The sequence below is a fragment of the Vidua macroura genome, chromosome 8, assembly GCF_024509145.1.
Source record: "Vidua macroura isolate BioBank_ID:100142 chromosome 8, ASM2450914v1, whole genome shotgun sequence".
Classification (NCBI taxonomy): Eukaryota; Metazoa; Chordata; class Aves; order Passeriformes; family Viduidae; genus Vidua; species Vidua macroura.
In genome coordinates, this window is record NC_071578.1 from 7,740,672 (window position 1) to 7,752,852 (window position 12,181).

The following is a 12,181-nucleotide window of genomic DNA, read 5'->3' on the forward strand; positions in this document are numbered from 1 at the left end:
TCAATTTACTGAAGCCTATGAACCTCTGCCAGATCAGCCACAAAAATGGAATGAGTGCCAGAGACAAACAGTAAGGACCAGCACAGGCATGAGACAGCCATCAAAATTCCAACTCTTCCCATACCACACCTATCCTGTGGACATTCAGTCTCTTACCTCACCGAGTGCTTTGAATGCTAATCATAAGGTGCCACAGATACAGTAAACAAAGATTTTATTACTACATGTCATTAATCCATCCTCTGAGCCCACTTTCAGTCCCATAGTAAAATTGACTCCCAGTGTAAATCTCACAAAACAAAGACTTGAGTTCTCTACAAGCTGCAGAGAATGCTACGTTAGTATAGAGTCAAATGAAGTATTCTTTATTAGTTTTTATATGAATAATGCATAAAAATATTTCAGCAATTATTATTATTTTATTGTCAAACAGACCATCAAAGGAAAGAATATCACTTTGTTCCAAAAATAGAATAAGAAAGCATTAAAATTCCAGGAACTCATAAATACATTAAAAGGAAAAAAAAACTTCATGTATCAATGTTTCCAAATGCCATGAGTTAATGGTATTAATAACCTCAGTGAAACCAAATCCATGTTTCCAACATGTGAGAGCAAGTTTTGGGTGTTTAAAGTGAAGCCATTAGTACGCTAAACAAATATTAAATCACAAGAATAAAGTGTTCAAATAAATAGTTCTTGATCTCAAATCATCTCTAAGGTAAGAAAAATTATTCAGGGTCACTTTCTGAACATAACATACATGTAGCCTTCATAAATTACAATAAATTTGAGGAACAATGAACTAGAATATAGAAATAGATAGAAATAGAAACACCACTAGAATATAGAAATAGATAGAAATAAAAACACCCAGAGCATTCATAACTAAAGATTCCTATATAATACCAGAGGTCTTCTCTCTTATTTCTGATAGCTTTGTGAAAAACAACCTTCCACATTTCTTAGGGTTTTCTACTTCTTTAAATAATAGCCACTGTAACGTACACCAGCAGTATATTCACACCATGAGGAAACAGTTCACATGTGCTATTTCTGCACAGTGGTTGTGCCTGGAAAGGAGAACCTCTTCCTAATCTGTAGAACATGCACAAAGCTTCCTCCCTGCCATCTTCTCAATTAATAGCTCCACTAATCCATTGACTCAAGTCTAGTCCCTCACCACAATTCTTCCATTTTGTTGCAGAGAATGTGTTGTTCTGAAATGTGCAAAGGATATAGAGGTACCTGCATGACTTTGCTAGAACCTTACTCTACGCTTCTGTTTTCTTCAGTAACCTATAACTTGGTTTCCTACATTATAAATCCAACTTACCATGTCCGAGTGTTAACTTCATATCTGTAAAGATCATCCACCAGTCCATATTTATTGCCAGGCAATGCTTTGTATCCACCATGGACATAAATAGATTTTGTCAGTTCATCGTAGACACTGGTATGGCCATATCCACCTTGAACAATTGCTCCTTTTGTTTCTGGTACAAGCCAAGAGTTAGACCCTTGAAGAGACATTAAAAAAAACCATTATTTAAAGGCTTACTACTGCAAAATCACAGTACTAGGAGTTTTAAGGATATAAAATAATTTACAATATAATTCTAAATACAGCAATAACTATTGAGATTTATTTTAAGAAGTAGTTTTATACTAATGTATCAAAATATCTGCAATTAGATAATGTCAGATTCTGCTGACAACCTGCTATTCTTAATCAAATCAAAAATACATCATTGTTATTGCTGCCAGGCAGTATCTCATCCTCTCCCACATGTGACTTCAGCACGTTCAAAAACAAACAAAAAAAAAAAAGCCCAAAGATTTTTGAAAATATGAAATTAGGAGTTATGATTAATTCTCACCAGAGATGGCTGATGAGAATTCAGTGCTCCAGCTCCTTCAGATTCATTAGGAACACCTGTGCTTAGTCACGGGGAGTCTGAGGAGCCTGGCAGACACTGAACTGCAGTGAGTCGTGAGAAGCACGTAACATAAGGCAGCTCCAAGTGTGCATGGATATGGGCAGACACTTGGGGAGTAACCGTAAAATTACTGAGCTAAAATCCATTTCCAACCACTGTTTCTTAGTTGTTTAACTGCAAATATACCCATTCAGTTGCAGAAGACTCACAAAAGAATAATTTCATAGCAGCTTATTCAATTGGCATTTAAATCCATGTTTTACATCACATGATTAATAACTGCAAAGAGACACCAAATAAAACCAGCCACAATAGCTGTTACGACTGAAGAAGAGAATACAACAGGAAAATATTTTACCATAGCAAAAAAAAAAAAAAAGACACCTGTTAAGTTCTTGCCACCCGTAGGCCCAAAATGTCTTTTTTACCCCCTTCATCTCCCCAGATGATGATGTAAGTCACAAAAAGAACAAGTTAAGAGGTATTTCCTGCATAAAGCAGCTTATAACAAAGAGCCTGTGATGACTGGGGTCAGTGCTACAGACGTGAAACAGAAGTAATTCACTTCCAGCCTCGTGGAGATTGTCAGAACAGAGTCTGGGCAAGGACATCCAAAGTGGAGCCGTCTCCCAGTTCTTAACCTCAACTGGCTGCCATTATAAAGTTACTTATCCAAGACTAGCACACAACACCATACACCTTGCTTCCTCTGGAAGTTAGGCTAAATCCCATTCTAATTTTTATCTGATATTATATAGGTAGCTTAGATTAACTCTTTTTTTCTTCAGATTCTCATGAAGAGGCTCATGATTTTCAGTTATTACTTTTGCTATCATACTTTCCTTAAATAGTTTCCAGGCACTGTCTCTATAAGTTACATTTTTTTCAGTAACAAGTGCTTATGGCAAGTTATAAAGTATAGATTCTGAGGAAGAATTGTGATGATTTTTGTGTGTACAAATGCTAGTATTTGTGTAATACACAATTTATTACACAAATACTATTTATTTCTGACACAGAATATTTACTTTATTTATGTGCAGTGTAATGTAAGCAGTATTTTATTTCAATCCCCATGTTGGATATTATCAAGCTATGAAGAAGTGCAATTCTGAACACAAATACCAAATTTGTACTGATAATACTGTACATTACGTACATATTACTTCGATAACAAATAGATTTACTTGATACAATTTCTGTAAGAGGGCTGGTGAGGAGTCAGCCTGCAGATACACCTTTCTATTACCAACAATATCTTCATTTATTTATTTAATGATCAGTCCTAGAGACTGGCATATATGATTTTCAGGGAAAAAGAACTATTTCTCCACATAAATTGGCACAATGCTGTTGATAATATGCATAATAGAATATTTTGCATTTCTATCTGACTGCTTCATGTAGCATTTATGGAGCATTATGGTTTATGTAGCAATGCTGTATTTGGTGATTCTGAGGTCTTTTCCAACCTAAATGTGTCTATGATTCTCTAGCATTTGGAACACTGTCACAGTAACATTGCATATTGCATTATTTTACATGACTTGGGCAGAAAAATGAAAATCTGTTCCTTCTTGAATTTAAAAAAAGTGCTATGAATAGCTACAGAAATTCAAAGAAAGAGGTCCAGCAACATCTTTCTGAAATAAAAGCCAAAAGCAGTGTTACGTTGCTCCTTCTACTTCCCATTCTAAAATTTAGCTGAGTTGCCTGAATTTCAAATACTGAAATGTGTATGTACAGTTTTCACATCACTCACACTTCAGCATCTTGAGTATTGCATCATTCGCGCAAAAATACAATCCTGTCTATATTTAGACATCACTATGCATATGATCTGACTTTTTGAAGCAGCTTATTGATATGAATCTTCACCTAACTTTTTTCAACAAAAATTCAATTTTTTGAAGATGTTTACATAACCCTTCTCACATTCAGAGATCCCCTTCTTTCTATCATTATATCATAAGAATATAGAAAAATCTAGGTAAGAATAAGAAGTACTTAATTGACCAAACTAGTAATTGAAATTGCATTCTCAACAGCTTAAAAATTCAAATGCAGAGAGAGTTTCATGAACAAACAAGCCAGAAATAAGGAAATAGGAGATTTTGAAAATTATTTTTCCAGATTTAAATTTCAAGTCTGGTATACAGTGCAAAAATAAGGAAGATACATTGGTCTTATCTGTCTTTATCATAATATAACCTTCAGATAGATCAGGCCGAAACAAGGTAAAAAGAACAAAATGTCCAAGAAGCACCTTGGTGCGCCACATTCATTCTATCACCGTGACAAACTTGAAAATTTCACAAGCAACCAGGAAGCTTATGCTAACTTTAACAAAAAAGAGGAGGCATGTTACGTCATGGGGCCACTTCTTTTTACGTTATTTCAAATAAATACTTTTAATCAAAAGCAATCCATAACCTACTTCTAAAGCCATTAAAAAAATCAGTCTAAAATACAATGATATTATGTTAATCCAAAGAAACCTGTCCTGTAAAAGAAATAAAATCACAGAAGACTTATTCAGAAGATTCTTAATAAGGAGCCTTTATAAACCTCAGCTAAAACAAAACAACATTATTATATTCACCTTGAGACTCTCATTGAGATTCTTAGAAGGTTTATGAGGTATTGCTAACTTAAAGGGAAATAAATTTCCCTGGGGAGTAACCCAGAAAAGCTTTATGGTTCAAGTTAGTAAAATCATTCACATAATTCCCATATCAGGATTTACTGGCTCCTCAGAAGTCGTAAGTCTGGGTGCAGCAAGAAAGGACAACAGGAAGCTCTTTTCTTCCTGCAGCAACCACCACACCTTTGGAGTGGAAATAAATTCACGTGCCTTTGCATGGTGAAAATCTGCCTGCAAACCCTGTCCAATTATTCCAGAATTTATTTTACTCTGATAGAAATTACTTTCTCCCCTAATCCAACAATGCCAGAGACATTTTGAGATTGGGTACAGCTTTGATTGGCATGTTTTAGTAACAAGAACTACATACCTACATGAAAAGTTAGCAATTTCCACAATTATTTAAAACCTCTTCAGGTGTTTCTTAATGCAGACCTCATGGAAATCATGGTCACAGGAACTAAATAAGGCTTTAGCACCAGAATGCCATGTACCAAGTTCACCAAAGCACTGGATCCTAGAGCTTTCAGTACATATGAACCAAAGGACAAACTGCTTCTTTGTCTCTTTCTTTCAGTAGGCATGTGGCAAATGCTTGAAAAAATAGCCTTCATTAGGACTAAAAGCCATTACTGATGACATGTAGAAACAATAACAGTACAATTTGAAATGTTAAAGTAATATGCTTTTAAAGCAAGCAGAGAAAGAAAACATCAGGTTCTTATTTTTCTTTCTATAATGTCATAAACCCTTATTTTTATGAAATTTCCTTTCCTATTCAGGTGAGTTCACAGGAATACTTCTCACTTCCTATGTCTTTTAAGTTTGGATCCTGAACTGCTGAAGTCCTCTCAAAAAAACATAATTCTTAATTCAAACCACCAGCTGGAATTTTATGGTTAAAAATGTGTTCCTACAGCTGCAAAACTAGATACGGCCAAGACAGAATTCAGGAAAATTTACCACAAAATTCACTTCACTTAGAGGGGAGGGAAAGGAAGGAGATGCAGTGAAACATGAGAATTCTCTGTGGCAGCAATGGTTCAGGTACCCCATGTTCTGCCAGGTGCTGTGAGTGCCAACAATCAATCCTTCATCAGATGAGGAGACCCGCTGAAGTCAGTGGGTTTCCACAGTAATACCCTGCACTGCCACAAGTTTCCTTTGTGTTCAATGCAAGTGAAGCACATTTTCTCTAATAAACTAAATCTCTCACTACAGTACGACAAAAATATACTCTCAAAAAGGAGACATGAAAAATTAAGAATAATTGACACACAATTGACAGAGAACTGCTTTCTCTTACTCCAAGCTTATCCCCATGGTAGGGAAGGTTTGAGGTTTTTTCTTTGTTTCTGTGTGTTATATATGCTTAAATACACTGTTTTATTAATCCTGCACAAACATAGCTGTAACATTAAAGAAAAAATAATAGGAACAAGCTGTCCATTTCAACCATAAGGCCATCAATAAAATCAGCCAGGCAGAAAATTTTACAATACAAATCATGTTCCCTTCTTCCTAATTAAACTAACAACAATAATAGGTGAGAATAAAATTGGTACTTCTACTCCATATTAAATTAGCAGCATGTGAAGAAGCAAATAACTTAAAGTTCCAACAAAAGAAGCAAATAATTTAAAGTTTTCCAATAAACATTACAGTGTACGAGCATGTAGAAAAGTAGAACAATATATTGTTTCCTTCACATTAAAAAATATCATCTATGATAGGTCAAAAAAACAACTTTCTGAAAGTCAGTTTTTTAAAAAATGGCCTTTAATGCTTATCAGATATTAGAATACTGTTGTAAAACATCATTCTAAGACCAGAGTTTTAGGGTAGCTTTTATGCAGTTAAATTGGAATTTTTCAGTATGAATAAAGAACATTATGGTGCTCTTCCTCTTGCTGCCATTCACTTTTATCCTTTTTCAACACTCTTAAATAATTTTGACACTGCCATCAGAGATAATGCCAGAGAGAGCATAAGAACTATCTGAGTTTCAAAGGGATTTCCTGAACCTATAAATCTGTTTAAACAGTGATTATATAAATATGCATATATGAAAAAAATATAAATGGAACAATTAAAAACAATTATCATCCCTTAGCATGTAGGTATTACATTGAAATTTTGTATTATGCTTCCTGTAATTGCATAAATAACTGAGATACTCAGATAAACTCAAGAGAAAAAAGGAATTAAACAAAAGTAGAAGAATATAAATTTAATTAGTACGCATATAAATATATCTAAGAATTTATCAGGTGTAGATTTTTAATATTATTCCATTGAAATGGTATCTTAACTGTACCCTGTGTATGATAAAAAGATTTCTCTTAGTTTATTTAATTTTAGCATTTAAAATCACCCCAGGAACATCTTGCAGTTCACAAGGGGAAAATCAGACAGACATGGTAGCTTATTTAGAGAAAATTAGAGTTCATTTTCAATTATTACCTCTAACAGCAACACGTATTCCTTTAAGAGAGAGCCCTATATGTAATGATGAACTAAGTTATTGCATTTAAAAACAATAAAACAGAAGAAAAATAATATACAAGCATTAAAGAACCTTTAAAATAACAAAATTATTTTTGGGTTTGCTCTTCAACTTTGTGGTAAAAACAGCAAGTCTGTGTTGGAAAACTACATTTCATCACAATTACCGTGGTGAAGAATTTCTGGTTTCAATTTTTATCCTCTTCAGGGTACCACAACCACATACAAAAAAGGAAAATGTCATGGTGCTCCAAACACACATGAAACACTTGGCAAGAAATCTTATGTACATAACTTGAAGGAAAAAAGGTGAGGCTTTATTTAAATTGGAAAAAAAATTCTTTCTGAAAAAAAGAAAAATCACTTTTTTTCACTTAAAAAAAAAACAGCACTTTTTGTATCAGTTTGTGATCAAAATTATTTGAAAGTGACTTACTGATGTAGTATTCTTGCACAATGCTTGTGTAGCCATATATGGAAGAATATCCAAAAATTACAATCATAACCACATCTCTGCTGTCCAGCTCTACTATGTGTGCTGAATGACCTTCCACAGCATATTGCTGCCCATGGACAAGGACTGCAGGAATTCTGGTACTCCATGTTTGACTGGGTATGTTGAAAACCCACAGTTCATCAGTGACATTGCCATAACTCGTTTCAATTTTGCCTCCATACATGTAGATGTCTTCCTGTAAAAATGGGAAGGGAGAGAGGAGAAAGCAAATAATGGATTACATAAAGATAACATCTGAACTGCATACTCCTCTGCTGAGCAGTATTTCAAAACTGAGCTATCTGATTTAAATCTTCACATTTAATCTTACATTAACCAGCTCAATATCAGACTAATCCCAGACAATGATATTTAAACTAAACCAACAATGATAAGGAGTCTATTTCTCTGAAAAATAAACCTAGCCATGAAAATGACACCAAAATGAATCTGAAAGAGATTATTTCAACCAGAAAACCTTTAATTACATGGCACTTCTAATCCATACTGCAGTATTCTATTTTTTAAAAAGCTAAACAGAAAGGATATTATATTGTTTTCTTAAGGAAGAGTTCACAGAATTAAAATGTGATTTTCCACACACTGAGTCTATGGGGATTTCATTCAGCACATGCACAAGAGAGCACATTCTCTCCAACTAACAAACTCAAGTTCTGAGAAAATACAGTCACCAAAGGAAAGGGAAAATGCATATATGGAATCACAGAATGACCAAGGTTGGAAGGTGCCTTAAAATCATCTTCTCCCACCCCGACTACTATGGCCAGGGACACCTTTCACTATCCCAGGCTGTCCAACCTCATCTTGGACACTTCCAGGGATGGGGCAGCCACAGCCCTCTGGACAACAGGGCCCCACCACCCTCACACTGAAGAACTTACCAGTACCTAAACCAAACCAAAACCTCAACCAAACCTGCCCTCACGCAGTTTGAAGCCATCTCCCCTTGTCCTGCCACTCCATGCCCTTGTAAAACATCACCCTCCAGCTCTCTTGTAGCCCCTCTAAAGTGCTATAAGTGTCACCAGAGCCTTCTCTTCTCCAGGCCGAACAACCCAACTCCTCCAGCCTGTCCTCTTGGAGAGGTGCTTCAGACATCTGATCACCTCGGTGGCCCCTCCTCAGAACTTGCTCCAACAGTGCTTCTTAGGCTGGGTGTCCCAGAGCTGGACACAAGGCTCCACGAGAGCAGAGCAGAGGGGCAGAATCACCTCCCTCAACCTACTATTCGTGCTGCTTTTGATGCAGCCCAGGATGTGGCTGGCTCTTCCTGAGCACATTTACTAAAATCAAATCCCATAGGGGAGTACTTTGAGTTCTTTTTAAGGAATGCAAAACAGAGACTCCAGCCATCATGAAACACACACCTTAAACAGCAGGGCCATCTGTTCTGGTAAGTAATGAGTGATTTACTTAAATATTGCCTGCAAGCAAATCCTTCTGAATTTCACTTCATCTGGATTTGTAAGCCAAGGTATGCAAAGTAACAGAACAAATTCCAGATTGTTGGCTTCACAGACTTCACTCAAGGACACTCAGACTTGCTCAAGGACAGTTTATACTGGGTAGAAAAAACTCCCTTTGATTCTGAGATTGATACTCAGTCTTTGCTAGGACATAACCACTCCATACACTCTGCATCCCATTTGCATGCTGCACAGTTGGCAGTTGTCTTCTGCATTCTGCAATGTAATGTTTAGGGCTTACCCTAAACTCAGCCTTATCAGGTTTAAATCAGAAGGGGAAAAAAAAAAAAGAACTGCAGGTTTAGCATATTTGGCAAAGTTTGACTTGGCATGAAATACTCAGAAAAAGAGGCTGGAAGATAAAGAAACTACCAAAGAAGTGTCTGCATCAATCATGCAGAAATTTCAGATATTGTAAAAGGAGTTGACGGATTTGTAAACATAGATATGTAAACTTTGGGTCATTATCATCATACACATGAAGAAAGATGAGCTCTTGACCCTTTATGAATAGGCAGGCGTAGCAAATATAGGTGATCAGTAGAATAACGAGTCTTTTCAGTCCAGCAGAACAAGTGATTTAGAGGGTTATAATGTTGTCCCAGACATATGTCGTTGATGGTAAGGAACAGAGTCCAGAACAGTAAGAAAATTCCCAAAGAGATTAGTCAGCAAATGCCTAACCAAACTGTCTGATGCACTTACACAGCACACTTGAAATTTCTGCAAAATTTTCAACTTTTTTTTTTTTTTTTTTTTTTTTTTTTGAGGCAGGTGAACGTTTCTCAATTTGGAATTTAAATCTTTCCTGTGCAGGGATACTCTGTGCTACTGTGGTATTTGAACAAAAGATGTTCACAGAAGGAATTTGTAGTAGGATTAGACAGATGTGTATCTGAACCCATTCTTTTCCTAGGAAATAAAACATTTCAAAGAGCTTGGTAAAGACCCACAAAAACTGAAGAAGGATGTGCACTGACCCAAAGGAATGGTTTGAACAAATATTCTTCTTGAAAGGATCCTATATGGCTCATTACTTACAACACCACATAGATCTCCAAAGTCGAATCAGCATCACTAAAATTGTGAACTACTTCTCTTCAAATGCTGGTAACTGACTATAGCATAAAGAGAAAGCTAATTAGGGAGCTGCAGGGGCTGTACAATAGTATTTGAAAAAAAAAAAAATATTTCTGACACTGAGGAAAGACACTTTAAAAAAAAAAAAAAAAAAAGGTGACCTAAAGAGCTGCATGAACTTTGAAATTATTTCTCAGACAGCTGACAATAGCAAAGTCCTCCTCACAGTTCTGCTTAAATGATTCAAAGTTCAGATAAAAGAACACTTCTGTGAGGAGCAATCTTTTAGGTGACACAGCAGATCCCGTATACAGGAATATTCACAGAGAAAAAGACAAGAAGGTCATGACAACTGCTTTATCAGCCCCAAAACCAGATTTAACTAAGCTTTGCTAAGGGCTATTTCTGAGATTAAGAATCTCCTAGTGCGCTTTAAAAGTAAGTGAAGATCAGCTGAACACAGAGAAACAAGCTGAGAAACAGAGAAACACAAGCTGAGACACCAAAGTCGGTAGAAGAAATACAGAACTGAAATTTTAAAATGTTACATTCATACTTATACAGAGCAAAAACCAACCTCCTAAGCACATGAAGATAGACATTTCTTTGGAAAGCCTTAATGACACAAGTGCAAATGGTCCTATGCAGCAAAAAAATTGTGACAGAAAAGAAGGACCCCCTTTATAAATTTTATACTACCTTTATAAACTATTTATATACTAAATATAAATCAAGGTATATGCCAAAGGTGAGGCTTTCTGGAACAGACACAACACATAAGATACAGAGTTTTAAGTATGCTCACACAAACACTGCTGACCTTTACCTAAATTAAATATAGTAGATATTTTATTTATAAGATAGCAAAGCAAGTAGGACTGTAAAGCAAAATAATGTATTTTTTAAAAAGGCAACAAAAAATATAAAATTGAAAGTCTTTGTGAAATTAGTGCAAAAAATGTGAAGAATCTGGCTCTAATTAAGGATCTTAAAAGCTGTCCTCAGTCTAGAGGAGCAAGAAGGACAAGAAGCAGATTTTTCCATTGAAGAGATAACAAAACAGGTAGATAAGCACCAAGAAGATACAAGGCCTCCAACACATTCATATTTTAAAGTCCTGATACCAGGTATCAAAGCAAACACTTTCAATTACAGTATGAGATAGAAAAGTTGAGCATTTACTCAATAAATTAACCTTGGCCATATCAGATATATTTTATCATATGAGTAACAGTCTCTAAGTTACGAGAACCTTGAAAGACCTTGCGGTTGTTAAACCAAAATTTCACATAACTATTACTTTATGCAAATTGAAGTACAGAAAAGTACATTGTTTATTGAACTTCAGAGCTCCTGCTCAGTAGGGAATTACAGAAAAAAGAGAAATTTCTTCCTGTAAACAGAGCAGGTCGACAGCTCACTCAGTCATGACATTCCCACCTACAGATCCCATCAGTTGTTCTCTTGGCAGGTGTTCAGGTCCAAGCCAACAAAACAGCCAGTGCAGCTCCTGTTTGCTTCAACAGAACCAAAACTTTCCAATAAACGTTTCCATTTTCTCAAATCGCATTTTTTTCCTGAAAAAACTACTTCAGTGGAAAATTTTGATGGACCATAATGATCAAAAAAGATGAAAAAAGGCATATGATCTGTAAATAGTTGAGTTTGCATGTTGGACAGAGAAGATGACAGTAGAAGGCAGGAATGATAAGATCAAACCAGGATTTGAACAAAATAGTTAAATCACATTTCTCAAGGGAAGAAAACATTAATTTGATCTAGAATTGCTCTTATAGAGTAATGAATGACATGCACATTTTTGACTGGACCAAGAGAATAACTCAAATATAGGAGAAAAAGTAAACTGTCAGAATTTGAATGTTGGAAGAATCAATACAACTTACAGACATGAAATTACTCTTGATTTCTTCATCGTATTGATACCATCATCCTATTTGGAAATGATGTTTGTTAAATAACCAAATAATTCAAAGAAAATCAAATGCCTGGTAGGAGAGGTTAAAAAAGA

The 12,181-nt window shown here is 35.5% G+C and overlaps 1 protein-coding gene across 4 annotated transcripts in view; it reads right to left on the reverse strand.

Moving 5' to 3' along the window:
- Window positions 1-12,181, reverse strand: part of ATRNL1 (attractin like 1) — a 434,071-nt gene that overhangs the window by 359,335 nt on the left and 62,555 nt on the right. For all 4 annotated transcript variants that reach the window (XM_053983741.1, XM_053983738.1, XM_053983739.1 and 1 more), the window contains exons 8-9: window positions 7,526-7,781; window positions 1,337-1,520 (exon numbers count right to left, since the gene is read on the reverse strand). In XM_053983741.1, coding sequence (XP_053839716.1) covers window positions 1,337-1,520; window positions 7,526-7,781 — 440 coding nt within the window. The remainder of the gene's footprint in view (window positions 1-1,336; window positions 1,521-7,525; window positions 7,782-12,181) is intronic.